General features: G+C 46.2%; 2 protein-coding genes across 2 annotated transcripts in view; both read right to left on the bottom strand.

The window, feature by feature from the left end:
• Positions 1–287: 287 nt before the first annotated feature.
• Positions 288–7,617, bottom strand: PSMD9 (proteasome 26S subunit, non-ATPase 9). Its single transcript, XM_081175195.1, has 6 exons — positions 7,391–7,617; positions 6,692–6,794; positions 3,948–4,141; positions 3,244–3,345; positions 1,952–2,040; positions 288–648 (listed from the first exon to the last, which is right to left on the bottom strand). The coding sequence occupies exons 1-6, from the start codon at positions 7,511–7,513 to the stop codon at positions 621–623; spliced, it is 639 nt and encodes a 212-aa protein (XP_081031321.1). The 5' UTR covers positions 7,514–7,617; the 3' UTR covers positions 288–620.
• Positions 7,618–9,919: 2,302 nt separating this feature from the next.
• LOC308576029 (uncharacterized protein) overlaps positions 9,920–20,733 on the bottom strand; it is a 166,927-nt gene continuing 156,113 nt past the window's right edge. The window contains exons 3-4 of the mRNA XM_081175230.1: positions 15,471–15,575; positions 9,920–10,746 (exon numbers count right to left, since the gene is read on the bottom strand). Of these exons, the coding sequence (XP_081031356.1) occupies positions 10,728–10,746; positions 15,471–15,575 (124 nt within the window). The 3' untranslated portion in view covers positions 9,920–10,727. The remainder of the gene's footprint in view (positions 10,747–15,470; positions 15,576–20,733) is intronic.

Here is a 20,733-nt window from a genome sequence, read left to right as displayed (position 1 = left end):
GCTCAGTATTGGCTACAATGGCTGCAGCAGCAGCTCTGGGGGGTTTCAGGTAGGGGTCTCTCCCAGCCCTGCCTGCAGATGCCAGGAAGTGCACTTGGGACCTTCCACATGCAAGGCAAGTGCTCTGCCACTGAGCTTATGTCCCTTCTAAGTTGGAACAGGCAGCCCATTTTTAAAACTTTATTCAAAATGACCTGATAATACAAAGCACAACATGAATTAACATTCCAGGTCTGACAACAGATATGCGACAGTAAACAAAAAAGAAAATGGAAAGACACCATGAGTACTGGTGTAAAACTTTTATTGGCAAATTCCCAAGCAAACCAAAATGTCACGGAATTAAGTCATCCAATTCTGTAAGAAATCCACAAGCTCCCCTTTCCAATTTTTATTTACAACAGGGGCAAACACCGTAAGAGGAGGACTAACTAATCCTTTAAATCCTTTAAACTCTTTCAAAACAGCATCTGTGTGTCAGATTCAAACCCCTTTGACAGCCAACACCAAAGCCTCAGCGCTTGTCTTTCCACATCCTGGCTTCTTCGGGTAGATGTTAAGTGGCTCAAACCCAGGTTGTGATGCAATCAAGTACTTTGGAGCTTTCTCACTGAAAAACATCATCTTTGCAGAGGGACTATATTGCAACTTGGGGGAAAGAAAAGAGAAAGATATGAGACCTTCTGCAATTCTAATATTTTGATTATAAGAAATCTCAGAGGATCATACTTCTCAGACACGCACTTTTTATTTGAGGAAGGGTTGTAACTCACAAGAGCATCTGCTTGACAGTTGGACAAGTAAAATGAGCAAGCTGGACAAGTAAAATGGTTGGCAAGGCTAGTCAAGAACTGCAGATTCTCGTTAAAAACCGGGGGGAGGGGTTATTTCCCCAAAACAAGGGCAGGGAAGGAAAGAAGTGCAACACCCATTCTAGACTGGCCAGGACACCAGACCCCTCAGGACTCTCCCTGAGAAGGGGGCTGCCAGCAATGGGACAAAAACCCTGGGAAATTCATGCAAGAGGCAGCCACCAGATTGTCCAGAAACAGGCTGCGCACAAACTCCTACACCCTGGGCCAACCTGATGCTCTCCAGACCTTTTGGACTACAACTCCCATCACCTCTTGCCCACACAGTTGGGAGTTTTAGTCCCAAACACCTGGAGGGCATCGGGTTGACCAGGGCTACCCTCCTGCTACATGCAGAATCCAGCTTTCTGCACACAATGGCCAAGAATGGTCAGAAGCTCCTTGTGCTTGCAGGATGCAATTTTAGCTTACCTGGAGGAGACACAGACACAAACAGCTGCTTCATTGGGGGGGGGGCAGGGAAAGTCTCCCTGGGTATGGGCCTCTAGAGCAGGTGGGGAGGGGAAGCTGTAGCCCTCAGGACGCTGCTGGACTCTAGTTCCCACCCACCCCAAATCAGCCATGTTAGTGGGGGTGATGGTAACTGGGAGCCCAACAGCCCTTCTGGAAGGCAGGAGTATTCTCCCTCACTCAGTTATTTACATCCCACCATTATCTCAAGCTTCGATTCATCAAGGCAGCTTCAGACATTGAAAAACAGCATTATGAAATGAACAGTATTTGTCTGCCCGTTAGCTGCCAAAAACCCGTCTGAACAGGAAGCCTAAGCCTAACCAAGCAAGAGCCAGGTTAGCCTCTCTGAGGAGGGACGGCCCTCTCTCTCATTCACCAGCAACATGTGAAGGCTCTTAGCACCTGGGCAGGATTGTACAGGTAGGCACATGTGTCACGGGGGGGGGGGAGGAGGAGGAGGGCCCTCTCCCAACACGTTCCCCTTAGTGCAACATCAATGCACATGGAATGGAGAGGCAGAGGTTCCAATCATTGCTGGCCAGTTCAGAACTGAGGTTACAGAGTGATGCAGGACCGGCTACAAAGGTGTTGATGTCAGTTCTGCCTTTGATTTTTGGATTGCTTACCCCAGAAGCCCTTTTCCACTCCAGCGTTTCGGGGTGAGCCCCAAATGAAGCTTCTGACCATTGCGGATCACGGTCACACTTAGCGGTTGCTGCAGGGGGCAGAAAATAAACAAAAGAATCCTCACTGCACTCAAGACAGTTTTTGTAACTGGCTGAATATCTTGTGGAATGCCCAAGGGAGCTGTAGGTGCAGGGAGGGAGGAGAGACCCCCATGTCCTCTGTGCCTCATTGCTGGGCTTATGGCATAGCCAAAAGTGGGGACTTACTAACATCAGGTAGGGGCCCTAGCTGTATCATTTTAGACGCCTGCTAAAAGATCTTGATTAGGGAAGTCTACCTAGACATGTCCTTTTATTACTTGTTTTTAAGTTTCTTTCTCTCCTTTTAATGGTATTTTTAATAAATATTTAGCTCTACTTTTCTTTGTCTCTTCTGATTAAGAAGCAAGTAAACTTGATTAGATAAAAACATCAAATGATTCTATGTCATACAAATACACACACAAATCAACAAATCAGACAGCCACAAAAGTAAAGGGCAAGGGACTTTATAGGATTTAAAGTTCTGAGTCACCTGGTGTTACATTTCACGTTACTGACTGATCACAGAACCTTTACTCAAAGGCTTCGAAATAAACTACTGCTTTGTCAGCTTAAATGGCATTTAAGTTTTAAAAGGCTTTTTAATAACGTGTTCAGGTGGGGTTAGATTTATAGGCTTTGATTTTAAAATTCAAAAAGAAGGAAAAAAACATAAAAACACGCAAACACACACACAAATTAACCAGCCACAGAAGTAAAGGGCAATGGACACACACACACCCCATGCATCCTGGTAGACTTGCTTGGGACACCAATGTCTATGATTAGTCAGACTGTGGTGCCTTCCCAGGTGGGAACTGTGTCACTGGTGCCTCCAGGCTGGGCTACAGATTCACAGCAAGTGCTAGAGCTGTTTTCCACCAGCAGGTCATCACTGAAGGGTCAACTCCAAAGGGAATAAGCCCCTTGATTCAGTGTTCAAAGGAGCAGCCGCATGGAAGCCCCTTTTTAGCTTGGCACCAGAAAGTAGGTGTGACACACATGCTTTAAGGAGGACGGCAGCTATCAGTCTCCTGCCCTGTTGCAGCATCAGCGGGTGACTTCAGGCAAGTGTCGCTCTGCACATGCTCCATACTGTGGCCTGGTTTGCCTTCTGCCTGGTGACTGATACTAGCAGGCTCTGTGGGCATTTGTGGGGATGAAGGCGACACCTCATTTCAGACATGGAGGGAGGGGGAAAAGCTGCTCACCCCTTCACTGTGCTGGACCACAGTGGCGATATTCTGCAGCGACTGGAAGTTGTGAGTGCTGACGGAGCCAAACTCGATGATCTCGTCGTCAACTTGCAACCCCTTCAGAGAGAACCAAAGAACACATTATACACCCTGGTTTCCTCTTGGGAAGGAAGCCAAACTCAGTACCCGGTACTTTAGAATTGTTCTAAGTATAGCAGGGGACCGCCCAAACCTTAGAAATTTTAAAAACAGCAAGATTATGATTGTTTGGGATACAAAAGGAGAAATACAAGTTGCAGACACCTGAGATCCTGTGCACAGCTCAGCAAGGATTATGGCTGGCGCGGTGGGAGCTGGTAGCAGTATTGTATCCCAAATGAAAATGGCTGAGTAACAGGTGGAGAGGGGAATTATACATGGTGTGGACACTTTTTCTCCTTTCTCATCATGCCAGGACCCAGTGGGGTCATCCAATGAAGTTGGGGATGAAAGATTCATGGCAGACAAAAGGAAGGAATTCTTCACACCGCAGTGAAGAGCTAAATTACAAATAAGATGTGATAAAGTCCACCGGCTTGGATAGTTTCCAAAGCAGATTAGACAAATTCACCGAGGAGGGTAAGGCTATCAATGGCTACTGGCCCAAAGCAGAAGGGCTCTACTTCGCCAAATAACAAACCCACAGAGGTCTGGACGGGTGAGAGAGATGCAATACTTGCCGAGAAGCTCGCTGGAGACCCCTGCGTGACAGAATTCACCCTGGCAAAAGGCTGGGGCAACACCTGACTCTGGCTCCTGGCTTCGGCTCGCGCTTCCGCCTCGTCCTTTTCGCGCTTCTCCTTCTCCCGGGCGTGGAGCTGGTGCAGTGCCTGTTCCACCTGGTGCATCAAGGCTTTGTGGTCATTCTGCAAACCTGAAAGCAGGGGGAAGCTCCTGTAAGCCCAAGATGTATTTGCACAGAAAGCTGTTCTCTGAATTATGGTTCTTTAAGCAACGCCATCCACACACATGCGCTTGGGGATGAACAGGCATGAGGGATCCCTGGCAGGAAACGGGGGGGAGGGGAGGCACTGGAAGAATAGGCAACGATTTCAAGTTGGCTTGAAATCTGTACTGAGGCTTCAGTACAATAATGCACAGTATAGGAATGAAAAGGATGAAAGGAGAAATGGCAGAGCGATCTCAGGAAATGGTCTACAAACAACAATAATCACAGAATTGTTGAGCTTTAAGGGACTCAAAGGGTCCATATAGTGCAGCATCCTGAAATGCAGGAATCACAGCTAAAGACCCTCTGGCAGAAGGCCACCAACTTTTGCTTCAAAACTACCACTGATGGCTGGCCAACCACTTTCCAAGGGAGTCCATTCCACTGCTGAACAGCTTTCACCACCAAGAAAGTTATTCCTAATGATTACTTAGAATTTCATTTCTTGTAATTTGAATCCATTGGTTTGGTCCTGCCCTCTGCAGCAGCAGAAAACAAGCTTGCACACTCCATATAAATGATGATGATAATAATAATAATAATAATAATAATAATAATAATAATAATAATAATAATAATAATAATGATGATGATGATGATGATGTCTCTAAGCCACCAATAAACCTATAAAACCCTGCTGCTTAGAGATTTTTTTTGGTACACAGTGATGAATAAACCTGACAAAATATTAATCATTTGTTATATATGATAATAAAATAATATTTAACTCAAAAAATGGGAACAAAATTACTTGAACTATACATCTGATCAGAGAACAGCTGGATTCTCCTAAGATAGGAAGCTGCCTTGTACCAAATTTGATCTGGGTCCATCTGGCTCAGTACTGCCTACACCGACTGGCAGCAGCTCTCCAGGGAATATTTCCTGGTCACAGGTCCACCTGTAAATGCTGCCACAACGGGAAGCTGGGATCTTCAGCATGCAGAGCAGATACTCTCCCATGGACACATGGTCTTTCCTTCAAGGTTATGCAAATGTTCACATGCTTCCCAAATCCATGTGATTTATTTTATTGCATTAATCATGTGGAAGGACAAAGACCTGGGCCACATGCGGATGCCCCAGCCTCCCATTGCCAAGCCTACAAAACCCCTTTCCCTGTGGCTTTGAGGATATTGCCCACACCGCTTTGAATCCTATCTTCACAGCAGCGTTAGAAATTAGCCAGGTGCCAGGCACGTTTTACTACTGCTGGGGCTCCAATAGTGACCCTGTGGAGATCTCTGGATGCCAGGATGGCAACTGACATTTCCAACGGGCTGGCCCCTCCAGCTTTCTTAAGCAGAACAGCTGATTTATTGCATTTATATCTCACCTTTTCCTCCAAGGAGTACATGGTTCACCCCCTATTAAGCAGGTAAATAAACATGGGGAGAGCAAAATCTCACCTAGAGAAGGATATGAAATATTTTCCTTGAAACTTGATTTTGTTTTATTCTGGATTATTTGATGTTTTAATGTGTTGTAAACTGCTGTGATTTTTTCCCCCTTTAAAATATCAAGCAGTATAGAAATTAAATTAACAACAATGGCAATAAATGGCGTCATTAAAAGAGGCGCCTAGACAATTAGTTATGGTAACCGTAACCCAGGTGCCGTTTGGCAATTAGCTTATATATCTGAGTTTCTAACACGGCTTCATGGTGACTGGGACTAGGTTATTTCTTCTTATTTCAAGCAATGAAAAGTGGATTTATTTATTTATTTCATAAAACTCATATATCACTTGACTGTAAAAAAAAAACCTTTACACATTAGATGCTCTACACATTAGACCTTATCTGCACTTGTACCAGAATTACAGCATTATCCACAGGTTGCTGATCATAGGCTTATTATAGAACCCCAGGGCTGGGAGACATATCGTCCAAAACCAGTTTGAAGTCCATACCATGATATCGGTTTCGTAATGTTTGACCTGGCAATGTACCATGAATCATTCTCTCTGTGTGTATGTGCTATGCAAAAATCACAATGTGGGGGAAACTGTGAAGCCAGCCAATGCTCCTCTCGTTTCTGCACCCGCTGTTAACTCTTGCCAGCTCAGCTCTTCCCTGCCTCATGAAGGGGGCAGCAAAACAGAAGAGCAGGTGCCAGCAAAAATCATGATACCGGGAAAAACATGAACCAACTGAGGCCTCTGCATAGCTCCATCCTTATTTCAGACACTGTGATATATCGGTATATTAACTGGGGATATAGCACAATGCTGAAAACCAGATATTGTCCAGCCATATAGAACATCCCACTCCATTAAAGTAATATCTTCCTTTCAGGTTGGTGGGCAAGCCAATCTAAGCCCCTCTGAACTCATGTGTTGTGGCTGCAATCCCAAGCACTGAATGCTACCTGAGAGTAAGCCCCACTGAAAACAGTGCAGCTGACTACCAAGTAAACATACCCAAGTAAACGTACCCGGGCTGCAAATCAATTAAATTGTGGACTGTTGCTTACAGATGATGTTGTGCCTCGCCGCCCGGACTTGATAGACATCCACATCAGCACGTGGATAGCCTTCAACATCCACAAGTGGTTCGTTCATCCCGACACCTTTTTGCTGCAGCATAAAAAGAAAAAACACAATTACCCCTTTGAGACCTGTTCCCGAATAGGGCAGATAATGTATTAGCTTAAAATCCTCTTTCCTCTACAGTACAATCCTACACCTGTCTACTCAGAAGTAAGTTCTATTGAGTTCAATGAGACTTCCAGATAGGTATAGCATTGCTATTAACAGAGATCTTAGTTTGCAAGTTTATTATTATTATTATTAATAATAATATTATATACTGCCTTTTATCCGTAGGCCTCAGGGTAGTACACAAGATTAAAATACAAGATCAAAACACATAATAAAAACAAGAGGTGACCACGGTAGCATTAAGAGACACCAAGCGCTGCAAGGTTACAGGTACCCTCAAGGGATCATCGGGTTGGAAGGGACCCCGAGGGTCATCCAGCCCAACCCCCGGCATTGCGGGAGGGAAACACGACGGCGTGCAGAGGGCAGGGCGGCCAATTCACCAGGGCAATGAGGGCGAGGCCACGACGTCGCAGCAGCTCCCCGGGTCGCCCTCGGATCGCCGGGACCCCGGGGCGGAGCAGGCAGTCGAGCGAGGCCCCAACCCGCCCGGCCCGGGAGTTGCTACTCACGTCCTCCAGGACCCCGTAATAGGCTCGGATCTGGGCCTCCAGCTCGTCTTTCTTCCGCAGCAGCAGCTGCACGTCGCCGACGGAGATGCCCTGGGGCTCCGGAGCCTCGTCCTGCGCCGACATCCCGGCTCCGCCAACGAGGCCCGGCGAGGGGCGCCTCTCCAGACGCAGCAGCCGCGGGGCGACGGATGAACCAAAACAGCCGCGTCACGGCGGGGCTGCTGGGCGGGGCCTCCTGCAGGAAGAGGCGGGGTTTGCGAGGGGCGGGGACCGGTTCACACGTGACGACCGCAGCGTCCGGGCGGGGAAGGCTCTGTGCACGTGTGAAGAGGGCCCGGGAAGGTGGGTGCGTCCTGCGCAAGGGCTTCCCCGCCTCCTGAACCCCCCCCCCCCATGTCGAAGCCAGGTTGCTCTATATAGACACGTGTCATGCGCCGGCGAACCAGGAGGACCCGGGCCTGGGGGGGGGGCGTGTTGCGGTCCTCTGCCCGTCATCAAGGGGTTCGCAAACTCTTCTCTCTGGACCACACTTTCAAAATAAAAATTTGCTCTCGCCACACCAAATTTTTTTATTGGTAAGAAATACATTGAGAAACAAAAAACTGTTGGCAGTAATTGTTCTATATAATATGTAACACAACTACTTTTATAATACGATCATGTAGCCAGGATTTATGGGGTTTGAGGGGGGGGCAGAACCTCAGTTAAGTTTTTCTATTTACAGTGGTACCTCGGGTTACATACGCTTCAGGTTACAGACTCCGCTAACCCAGAAATAGTGCTTCAGGTTAAGAACTTTGCTTCAGGATGAGAACAGAAATTGTGCTCTGGTGGCACGGCGGCAGCAGGAGGCCCCATTAGCTAAAGTGGTGCTTCAGGTTGAGAACAGTTTCAGGTTAAGTACGGACCTCTGGAACAAATTAAGTACGTAACCGGTGGTGCCACTGTATTTACTTGATTTAATGGGAGGCAGCTGCCTCCCTGCCCCTCTTTGGCTACACCCATAGACATTCAGAAAGTATAAAACAATGCAGTTGCATAAGTACATGAATCATCTCCAAAATATAATTATAAATGAGCCTCTTAACTATGTAGACAAATTCAAAGAGAGGTGTGAGGTTGCTTTTGCCAGGTACAGTTGTACCTCAGGTTACATTCGCTTCAGGTTACAGACACTGCTAATCCAGAAATAGTACATCAGGTTAAGAACTTTGCATCAGGATGAGAACAGAAATCGTGCTCCAGCAGCGTGGCGGCAGCGGGAGGCCCCATTAGCTAAAGTGGTGCTTCAGGTTAACAACAGTTTCAGGTTAAGAACAGACCTCCAGAACGAATTAAGATCTACGCTCCCAACGGAGCTCCCAACGCTGCTCTAACGGGAAGCCCAAAAGGAAGAGCTGAACGCAAGAGCCCTTGTCCCTCTTGTCAGCCCCAGCAGGCGCCATTCAGAGGGACCTGCTGCCTTCAGCCAGGTAACATAGCCATTGGGACTGGTAGCCATTGACAGCCTTTTGCTCCAGGAATTCATATTTGTTGTTTTTTAATTTTAATATATTTTTACTGATTTCCAAGGTACAAATATGAAAAAAGGGGTGGTTGTGTGACTCATCTATACAGATAGCGCAGAGGAAGTTAGCCATGTTGACCAGTAAGGAAAGTTCCCAAATCCACATTAGGGCTACAACACATTTATTACGCTAATCAAAATGTCAAAAAAAAGTGCAAGCTTTCAAGTTCTCCAGAGCTCTTCATCATACAAAAATATAAGCAAAGAAAGGGAGGTGCAGACTCCACAGCTTCACCATAAACTAACTCCTCTCCTCACTGCCATTGCTCTGGTTACCATCTATAACATGGGTAGGCAAACTAAGACCCAGGGGCCGGATCTGGCCCAATTGCCTTCTAAATCAGCGTGTGTTTTACATGACTAGAATGTGTCCATTTATTTAAAACGCATCTCTGGGTTATTTGTGGGGCCTAGGAATTCGTTCATTTTTTTTCCTTCAAAATATAGTCCAGCCCACCACAAGGTCTGAGGGACAGTGGACCGGCCCCCTGCTGAAAAAGTTTGCTGACCCCTGATCTATAACAATAAAACAATGGACAGGGTGGTGATACAATGACTACTGCAATTGACACAAGATAATATCACCAAGGCAACTACCGTATTTATAAACAAGATAGAGGACAGATATAGCCCTGCTTTAAGTTGTTTGCATACTCACTGTCTTCACTTGTATATTGTTTACTGCAAAGCTGGTAAATAATGGTACTAAGAGCCATTATAAAATTGGTGAATTAATTGAAAGGTAAAAAATTGCTTAGAAACATAAAGAGTAGCTTCCTATTTAAAAGGTCAGTCTCTTGACGCTTATATAGTGGGACCTTGGTTTAAGAACAGCTTTGTTTATGAACAACTTGGATTAAGAACGCTGCAAACCCGGAAGTACATGTTTTGGTTTGTGAACTTTGCCTTTCAAGTGAAATCATTCTCTGCGCACTCAAACACAGTTCAAACACATTCAAAGGTTTTAATAAAAAGCAATCTTTATTAAATAGTTTTCCAGATGAAATACATTGTTTACGAGAGATTTGCATGGGGAAATCTTTTCGATTCCTCAAGAATAAGGGGCAGTGGGGTGAGGGAGGCCAGGGCCACATCCACACCATTTCATGTGCTATGAAGCCGCTTTAAACACTCATGGCTTCTTCCCCCAAAGAATCTGGGAGCTATAGTTTGAAAAGGGTGCAGAGAGTTGTTAGGAGACCCCCTGTTCCCCTCCAAGAGCTACAATTCCCAGGGTTCCCTGGCAAAAAGGGAACTCTACCCCTACCCCTGACGCTAACTCTAACGCTAACCCTTAACCTTTAACTAGAGCTACATTTCCCAAAGTTCCCTGACAAGAAGGGAACCGTAACCCTAACCCTAACCCTAACACTACCCCAACTCAACCCTACCCCTACCCTACCCCTACCCTAAGCCTAAGCCTAAACCTAACCCGCCTAACAACTCTCTGTCCCCTTAATCCCCTACAGTTCCCAGAATCCCTGAGGGGAAGCCATTCCTGTTCAAAGCGTCTTCATAGCACTTCCAATGGACGGTGCGCCTAATGTGGCCTAATGTTTCCTCCCTCATTTTCTTCTCTCTACCCACTGCCCCATCACTTGCAATGCAGCAGATGTCCGCCTGCAGTCTTCCTTCAAAGCTCCTTCTCTCAGGTACGGCCACGGCCTTGTCCATTGTTCACTGCCAGTATTTCACGTTCATTTCTCCAATGTAAATAGGGATGTCCTGCGGTTCTCTTCATGACTTTGAAGGCTGGACTTGGGGAAAACCTCACCGGCTCCGGACATCCCTGTAAGGCAAAGGCAAACAGGTGAGTGGGATGGCCCCCATCCAACAGCGTCCCCCCAGACTCCTCCTCTGTTTGGCTGCCTGTTCACAAACAAGGCTTCCAAACCACTTTGCATCCATCTCAGCCAGCGTAGCCTCACAGCATCCACTAGCCTGAACGCAAACTCTCACAACAACCACCCACCAGCTGCAGCCTCGCCAGGTCCATTGGCAGACATCAACCAGCTTCAGAGCTGAATATCCGTCGCCTTCAGGTAGCGATCCCACCAGCAAGTCAACTTTGTACTTGCCTTCTCCTTGCTCCACAGCATCCCAGAACCAGGTGATTGCCTCCTTCCACTTGTCAGCTTGCTGCCACGGGGCAGGAGACCACCAGGGCTGAGTGCCACCAAGCTGCCCATTTCTCTCTGGGGAGGGCAACTGCTGAGGGTTGCGCCTTGGCCCACATTTATACCCGCTCAGCTGCCAAATGTGTTTGTGGCATCACAGTCAACCCACAGACAATGGCAGCAGCTGGGGAGGCATCACCATCACACCCTCAGCCCTCACAAGGGGGGGGGGTGCGCAGCTCAGCAGCCAAAACACCCTCCCCCAAGTTGTGTCTATATCTGTGAAGGCCACACCGGACACCCAAGGGGGCAGGAGGGGGACATTTTTCAGCCCAGGGGCTGCATTTCCCTCCACATAACACTAGTCAAATGCACCTATGAACAGAGCAATGAAAGCAAGCCTTATCTTTGCTGTTCAAGGAATGGCATGGAGAGACAAAGTTAGCATCTCAGTAAAAAAGCACTTTTTCACCAATCAGTCAATCAATCAATCAATCAATCAATCAATCATTTATTGTATTTGACTAAGAGCCATTACAGATCCAGTTACAAAAGCATCAAACCCAAAGACCCAAACTATAGCTCCCAGATTCATTTGCTCTTCAGATATCTGGGCACTCCTTTTTTCAGCTTGTCATAGTCTGCATTCACCGCATAGAACTGAAAGAGGGCAGCACGGTTAACCGTTATCTCCAGCTTGGACTACTACCATGCGCTCTGCGTGGGGCTACCATTGAAGGTGACTCGGAAGTGGCAGGAAAGGATCTCTAATCATTCAACTTTATTGGGCTTAAAAGCAATTTTGCAGGAAGAACCACAAGTCAATGGCAGAAACTCAGGGATCTATCCTGCTTATTCAGTCAGAGTTTAGAAGATTGAACTGGAGAGGAGAATGAAGAATCATAGAAGTAACCCAAGGGTCATCTAGTCGAACCCCAAATGCTGTGATCACACACACCAGGACTTCCAAAGCTGAAACTTATTGTTCCTCCCACCAAATGGCCATTATTATTATTATTATTATTATTATTATTATTATTAGCCCATCTTCTGTAGATTTCAGGGATGGGGCTGATGGGAGTTGGAGTCCCAACAATCTCTGCTGGACACCAGGCTCCCCATCCCTGGCCTATGAGATGTTGTTGTTGTTTAGTCGTGTCCGACTCTTCGTGACCCCATGGACCAGAGCACGCCAGGCACTCCTATCTTCCACTACCTCCCGCAGTTTGGTCAGACTCATGTTTGTAGCTTCGAGAACACTGTCCAACCATCTCGTCCTCTGTCGTCCCCTTCTCCTTGTGCCCTCCATTTTTCCCAGCATCAGGGTCTTTTCCAGGGAGTCTTCTCTTCTCATGAGGTGGCCAAAGTATTGGAGCCTCAGCTTCAGGATCTGTCCTTCCAGTGAGCACTCAGGGCTGATTTCCTTAAGAATGGATAGGTTTGATCTTCTTGCAGTCCATGGGACTCTCAAGAGTCTCCTCCAGCACCATAATTCAAAAGCATCAATTCTTCGGCGATCAGCCTTCTTTATGGTCCAGCTCTCACTTCCATACATCACTACTGGGAAAGCCATGGCTTTAACTACACGGACCTTTGTTGGTAAGGTGATGTCTCTGCTTTTTAAGATGCTGTCTAGGTTTGCCATCGCCTTTCTCCCAAGGAGCGGGCGTCTTTTAATTTCGTGACTGCTGTCACCATCTGCAGTGATCATGGAGCCCAAGAAAGTAAAATCTCTCACTGCCTCCATTTCTTCCCCTTCTATTTGCCAGGAGGTGATAGGACCAGTGGCCATGATCTTAGTTTTTTTGATGTTGAGCTTCAGACCATATTTTGCACTCTCCTCTTTCACCCTCATTAAAAGGTTCTTTAATTCCTCCTCACTTTCTGCCATCAAGGTTGTGTCATCTGCATATCTGAGGTTGTTGATATTTCTTCCGGCGATCTTAATTCCGGCTTGGGATTCATCCAGCCCAGCCTTTTGCATGATGAATTCTGCATATAAGTTAAATAAGCAGGGGGACAATATACAGCCTTGCCGTACTCCTTTCCCAATTTTGAACCAATCAGTTCTTCCATATCCAGTTCTAACTATAGCTTCTTGTCCCACATAGAGATTTCTCAGGAGACAGATGAGGTGATCAGGCACTCCCATTTCTTTAAGAACTTGCCATAGTTTGCTGTGGTCGACACAGTCAAAGGCTTTTGCATAGTAAGTGAAGCAGAAGTAGATGTCTTTCTGGAACTCTCTAGCTTTCTCCATAATCCAGCGCATGTTTGCAATTTGGTCTCTGGTTCCTCTGCCTCTTCTAAATCCAGCTTGCACTTCTGGGAGTTCTCGGTCCACATACTGCTTGAGCCTGCCTTGTAGAATTTTAAGCATAATCTTGCTAGCGTGTGAAATGAGTGCAATTGTGCGGTAGTTGGAGCATTCTTTGGCACTTCCCTTCTTTGGGATTGGGATGTAGACTGATCTCCAATCCTCTGGCCACTGCTGAGTTTTCCAAATTTGCTGGCATATTGAGTGTAGCACCTTAACAGCATCATCTTTTAAAATTTTAAATAGTTCAGCTGGAATATCATCACTTCCACTGGCCTTGTTATTAGCAATGCTTCCTAAGGCCCATTTGACTTCACTCTCCAGGATGTCTGGCTCAAGGTCAGCAACCACACTACCTGGGGTATACGAGACATCCATTTCTTTCTGGTATAGTTCCTCTGTGTATTCTTGCCACCTCTTCTTTATGTCTTCTGCTAGGTCCTTTCCACTTTTGTCTTTTATTATGGTAATCTTTGTACGAAATGTTCCTTTCAAATCTCCAACTTTCTTGAACAGATCTCTGGTTCTTCCCATTCTATTGTTTTCCTCTATTTCCTTGCATTGCTCGTTTAAGAAGGCCTTCTTGTCTCTCCTTGCTATTTTTTGGAAATCTGCATTCAATTTCCTGTATCTTTCACTATCTCCCTCGCATTTTGCTTGCCTTCTTTCCCCCGCTATTTGTAAGGCCTCGTTGGACAGCCACTTTGCTTTCTTGCATTTCCTTTTCACTGGGATGGTTTTAGTTGCTGCCTCTTGTATAATGTTACGAGCCTCCATCCATAGTTCTTCAGGCACTCTGTCCACCAAATCTAAATCCTTAAACCTGTTCCTCATTTCCACTGTGTATTCATAAGGGATTCGACTTAGATTGTATCTTGCCGGCCCAGTGGTTTTTCCTACTTTCTTCAGTTTAAGCTTGAATTTTGCTATAAGAAACTGATGATCTGAGCCACAGTCAGCTCCAGGTCTTGTTTTTGCTGACTGTATAGAGCTTCTCCATCTTTGGCTGCAGAGAATATAATCAATCCGATTTCGATGCTGCCCATCTGGTGATATCCATGTGTAGAGTCATCTCTTGTGTTGTTGGAAAAGAGTGTTTGTGATGACCAGCTTGTTCTCTTGGCAGAACTCTATTAGCCTTTGCCCTGCTTCATTTTGATCTCCAAGGCCAAACTTGCCAGTTGTTCCTTTTATCTCTTGATTCCCTACTTTAGCATTCCAATCCCCTATAATGAGAAGAACATCCTTCTTTGGTGTCATTTCTATAAGGTGTTGTAAGTCTTCATAGAATTGGTCAATTTCAGTTTCTTCAGCACCAGTAGTTGGTGCATAAACTTGGATTACTGTGATGTTAAAAGGTCTGCCTTGGATTCGTATCGAGATCATTCTATCATTCTTGAGATTGCATCCCAGTACAGCTTTTGCCACTCTTTTGTTGACTATGAGGGCCACTCCATTTCTTTTACGGGATTCTTGCCCACAGTAGTAGATGTGATGGTCATCCGAATTGAATTCGCCCATTCCCGTTCATTTTAGTTCACTGATGCCCAAGATGTCAATATTTATTCTTGCCATCTCATTTTTGACCACATCCAACTTACCAAGGTTCATGGTTCTTACATTCCAGGTTCCTATGCAATATTTTTCTTTACAGCATTGGACTTTCCTTTCACTTCCAGGCATATCCGCAACTGAGCGTCCTTTCGGCTTTGGCCCAGCAACTTCATCAGCACTGAATCTACTTGTACTTGTCCTCCGCTCTTCCTCAGTAGCATGTTGGATGCCTTCCGACCTGAGGGGCTCATCTTCCAGCGTCATAACTTTTATATGCCTGTTGTCTTTGTCCATGGAGTTTTCTTGGCAGGGATACTGGAGTGGCTTGCCGGTTCCTGCTCCAGGTGGATCACGTTTGGTCAAAACTCTCCACCATGACCTGTCCATCTTGGGTGGCCCTGCACGGCATTGCTCATAGCTTCTCTGAGTTATTCAAGCCCCTTCGCCACGGCAAGGCAGTGATCCATGAAGGGGGCCTATAAGATAACCAGCATCATAACCCTAGTTAAGTATTTCCTACCATACCTTGTACTGGTCGTTGGGTCACAGCTTGTTCCAAGGCTCTGGGTTGCTCTTTTTGTCCCAGCCAGGCAGAGAAACGTGACAAGAGGCAGGCAGCAAGGAGTACATCTTTGGAAGAAGAAGAAAAACATACAGCATAAAGCGTAACACTCTGCCCAACTCTTGGCACATGGTTCCCACCAAATTTAACAACCATGGCCTCCTCAGTGCCACCAGAAGAGCACACTTCTTTTATAATGTGGGATGTAAAAAAAGGCCACCGTACCCCAAGTATTTGTAAAAGCCCTTTAAAGCCAGTTAACACACAGTTACCTAAATGCAAGGGCAGCTTCTCACTGCCTTGCACCAGAGACAGCGGCAAGTTGGTGAGGCAGTGCTGGACAGAACTCGATGCTGGCAACCCAATCCTACACTTTCTCCATGACAGGTTCCTGATAGACTTTGTGCTTTCTGCTCAGACAGTTCATTGGCTTTACTCTCTTCCCAAATACCCTTTTAGCTATGCTGTGCCGCTCATTGCAATGCCTTGGATACAACTCGGCTGAGGAATGGCAATGCTTATATGGTTGGTTTTCTTACTCTAAAGCTAAGAAGCTGACGCTCATGTTTTACTGTAGTTTTATAATTTGTTTTATAACTATTATTATTATTATACTACCTCTGGAGCCCAGCAGGTCATATTTTATTCAGGTTGCGCTTTAAGACGCAACACTTAAAGAAGTGGCAAAAGCTCTGCCCCCAAGGAGCTTGGAAGGGTGCTTATCAGCCTGGCCCAGCCAGGCCACCAGTCCCTGCCACTGGGTCCCCAGACGCTCTTCAGTGGCAGTGTCGCTTCTGAAAAGAAGCCAAGCTCACTCCCATCCTCTCAGGTCACGGATCCCTGTGATTAATTCTGAGTTGCGTAAAGTATTGGGCAGCTGCCACGGGTGGGAGTCCAGCTGAGGTCCCATTCAAAAGCGCTGCCTCACATCCATCAGTGAAGGACACCCAGGGGCCACTGGGAGGCAGGGAACACGTGACGTGGTTTTGCAGGGATGGCAGTTGTCAGCACCATGCCAAGGCTGATCCTGCCCTGAGGGGTGGCACTTACCTGACATCAGGGTTGCGAAGAGCAAGGCGCATGGTGAACGATCCCTCCAATTCCAATCAAGACGAACAGAGGAATCAGTTGTGATAAACAGAACGTTTTGAGATCAAAAGCCGAAGTTGAAAACCAGAATAAGTCGCCTAAGACAGTGTGCGTGGGAGAGGTCAACTACGAATGACAGCAGATTCAGGTGGAAGGCCATGTTGATCTGTCATAGTCATAATAAATAACAAGATGAAAAAATCTTTTTTAATAATTCCAGTGGCACCTTAAAGATCAACTCAACATAAGTTTCCAAGGTATGAGCTTTCATGTGTAATACACACTTCGTCAGATACTTCAGCGTTATAACTGTTGAAGACTGTTATGGCCAGTGGGTTCCACAGGGAAGGGCAAGGGATTCTTAAAGGGATAGATGACCAAAATTAGCTTCTAATTGCATTCTATACAAGATCTTAAAGTAGCTGTCTTATTGCAGAAGAATTTTAGAAATACACTTGAAAGAGAAGTTGCTGAATTACAACTCATTACCAAACTAAAAACTATGGAGAGACCTGGTCTGAATGGAGATATTGGATTCATGTCCCATTATACATACTAAAGCTAAATTACTGGAATTATTAAAAAAGATCTTTTCATCTTTCATCTTGTTATATATTCCGAATGACACCTGCACACAAACAAGCAACTTCCTTGGGCAGACAACGTCTGCTCCCAGGTTGCTAACTAATGCTTTTTAAGTCTCCCGCTGCAATTTTTATTTATGAGAGAATTTCTAACCTGCCTTTCTTCCAAGGATTCCAAAGGAGCTTACATTATAATAAAACGCAAGAATAAAACCGATCCAACACTGCTTATACAAACAGATAAAAGCATAGCACGCTCCATGAACCACCTAGACTTACAAAATTCCCTTCACCTTCCTGCCCACCCAATAATCCCAGGCAAACAGGTTCGTTTGCACAGGATAGCAATGCAGATGCTTTTGGAATCCACCTCCCATTGGCATAGCCAGCGGTCAGAGATGATGGGAGTTGGCCCAACAGCATCTGGAAGGCACCAAGTTGGGGACGGCTGCTACAAGCCTCTTTGCTGGGTCTCTTTTGGCAGCGGGGGCTAGCAAAATTAAGGAGGTGCTGGCAGAAACACAGCGCTGCTGACAAACCTGCCTGAGAAAGTGGTCTGCACAGGCATTTTAAGAGCTCAAAGGAGTCAACATGGCAGAGGCCAAGAGACGGAGGGGAAGCAGCTTCCAGGCTCTGCAAGGCCCAGAAAGCTAAAGAATCCATCTCTGACCTAGAGGAATCCAGTCTTTTCTAAACCACCTGTGGAGAGGGGAGGGGACATTGCCCTAAAAAGCTGCATCCTAACCCCTTAACGCCTGTTTGCTCATTTATCTGTGCATATTATTTATTGACAAGTTTTATATGACTTATTGTATGTTAGGGTTATCTCTCCAGCTGCTGCAGAGAGGGAGGGCGATTCAGGAGTGTTGCTGTTACTTAAAAAATAAAACGAAATTCTTTGCAACCTGCTTTGGTCTTTCTAGCATAGCTAAAAAATAAAACAGAATTTTGTTGGCACCTTGGTTCCCCCCCTTGCTTAACGAGCTCAGATTACAGCTGCTCTCCCCCTCCTCTCTGCCTTCCGCTGCTAACGGTTCTCTCCCTCTGCCGGCTTCTTCTCCTCCTGTCAGCATCTGAGCTTCGCTGACAAGAAGTGACTGCCGCGGCATTCCCTCACAGGATGGCATGGGCAGGGGAAGGGTTTCTATACTGGGTAGTAGATTGCAGCCTGTCTATTGCTGTCATTTTATGGATCAATGATCTCATTAGATAGTAAAATTTATGTAAAATTGCTGTTTTAGGGGTTGTTTTTCATCGTCTGGAACGGATTAATCCGTTTTCCATTACTTTCTAAGGGAAAGCATGCCTTGGTTTAAGACCACTTTGATTTAAGACCAGACTCCAGAACGGATTAAGTTCGTAAACCAAGGTACCACTGTAAGGCTAAGCTCTTTAGCAATGAAATGTTGGATTACCAGAATGACTCCTAGCACTGAACTACTGGTATATTGCAAGTGAATTCTTTATTTACTGTGCTATTGTTTAAGATAAAATGTGTTTGCTATTGTTTAAGATAAAATCTATTTTTGCCATTTTTCTGGATGTTTATTGTCACCATCCAGGCACACTAAGAGCTCTGGAGAACTTGAAACTTTGCACATTATTTTGTAGCATTTCGGTTGACCTAATAAGGATAAAGGGGTTAAACCACAGAGCCTAGGACTTGCCAATCGGAAGGTCGGCGGTTCAAATCCCCGCGATGGGGTGAGCTCCCGTTGCTCGGTCCCTGCTCCTGCCAACCTAGCAGTTCGAAAGCACGTCAAAAGTGCAAGTAGATAAATAGGTACTGTTCCGGCGGGAAGGTAAACGCCGTTTCCGTGCGCTGCTCTGGTTCGCCAGAAGCGGCTTAATCATGCTGGCCACATGACCCGGAAGCTGTACGCCGGCTCCCTCGGCCAATAAAGCGAAATGAGCGCCGCAACCCCAGAGTCAGTCACGACTGGACCTAATGGTCAGGGGTCCCTTTACCTTTAATAAGGATAAAGTCCCAAGAATGCATTTCAGAACTTATGTTTTTTCTTACTCCATGGCCTGATTCACATGTAACTCTAAACTACGGTTTACCATTGCATGCACAAGTTTCAGGGCTGCTCCCTCTCCTCTCTTCCCCCACAAGCGTGCACCGTCTTTCTCAATTCTGGTTAATAAATATACCTGAATCCAGATAAGTAGTGGCTGTTGGCTTATTTCAACAACAGCTCATGGTTTATGACGCTGCCTTGTTATCCTAAAGTGCAAGCAAATTACACAAGTAACCAAAAGTACGATCTCCCTGCTCAGATGCTGTTTAGAGGTGCATTTTATCGATGTTTTAAAGTCTTTGTGGAGTGTGTTTTTCACACTGGTCAATGCTCTGGCTTCTCGTGGGACAAAGGGGGGTATAAAATGAAATGAAGCGAGTGTGGGCTAGTGGTCAGAGTGTTGGGCCAGGACTTCAGCCTGGAAGCTCCTTGGTCAGACAGACAGTCTCTCAACCTAGCCCCACCTCACAGGGTTATTGTGAGCATAAAGTGGGGTGAGGGAAGAGCCATGTGTGTCTCCTCGAGCTCTGTGGAGGAAATGGGCGGAGTCAGTGGCGGGCGGTAAAAATGTAATAATAAATGAAAATAAATAGAAGATTATTTCGATGATTTCACATATACACAGATGAGGTCCGAGCTGGCAGTGACTGGCCAGGAATGGCATCATGGAGTCACGGAGGGGAGCTCAATGAAGGCAGAAGACTTGACAGGTTTCAGGGTCTGCTGGACAAGCTCATCCCCTCCAACAGTTATCTGGTGAAAATAGGGATGTCCTATTCAATAATAATAATAATAATAATAATAACAACCAGTGGTTTTCTAGGGACACTTGGAGTGTCTGCAAGCTGCCTTCTGGAGGGGGGGGCATCTTGGCTTCACACACACCCCAGCACTTCTGCATCTGACTGGCTGCCAAGACCTGCTCAAGATATTTTGCTGCCTGAGATGAAGAACGTCATGGTGCATCCACTGTTATAGGAGCAAAATCTTACTAGACTGGCAGTTAATTCAACGCTGGCAGTTAATTCAACGCTGACTATGTCCTCCATCACACCTGAGGGCAGCAAACTCCCCTGGGGAGGGCAGAGAGTATACTCTGGAGCTCACACAGCCTTCGCTGCTCTCTGCCCTTCAGCAACTGACACCTGAGGCAGCCGCTTCACTCTGCCTTGCGAAGTCTAGTCACTTAAAATGAAAACAAGGGGTGACAGCAGCCTTGGCTGCCAGTGCAACACTTTGCCCCCTAGAGTGCCACACTGCCTCCCTGGCATCCTTTAGTGCCTCCTGGACAGCAGGGACATGGGCACAGACCCCGTAGTCAGGGCCGTCTTTACCCAGGGGTGCAAAGGGTGTGGGGCACCCGGGTGCCAAATTCTGGGGGGCACCAGGCGCCCACTGCCGAAGCCGCCGAAGCTCTTAACTATCTACCTGTTATGAAATAATAAATAATGCTGATCAAGCTAGAAAAACAAAATACATATATACCTAGGTATTACAGTAATATATACCTACTGTTTCACTAAAGGAATTTC

This window comes from Podarcis bocagei, assembly GCF_964188305.1.
Source record: "Podarcis bocagei genome assembly, chromosome: 16".
Classification (NCBI taxonomy): domain Eukaryota; kingdom Metazoa; phylum Chordata; class Lepidosauria; order Squamata; family Lacertidae; genus Podarcis; species Podarcis bocagei.
This window is presented reverse-complemented; position numbering and strand designations above follow the sequence as displayed.

Excerpts from the sequence above, each read along its gene's own strand:
- PSMD9 (XM_081175195.1), bottom strand. The coding sequence starts at position 7,513 with ATGTCGGCGCAGGACGAGGCTCCGGAGCCCCAGGGCATCTCCGTCGGC. Across the intron at positions 6,795-7,390 it reads ATTACGGGGTCCTGGAGGAC|CAAAAAGGTGTCGGGATGAA; the intron begins GTGAGTAGCAAC and ends TTTATGCTGCAG. Across the intron at positions 3,346-3,947 it reads GGTCTCCAGCGAGCTTCTCG|GGGTTGCAAGTTGACGACGA; the intron begins GCAAGTATTGCA and ends TTCTCTCTGAAG.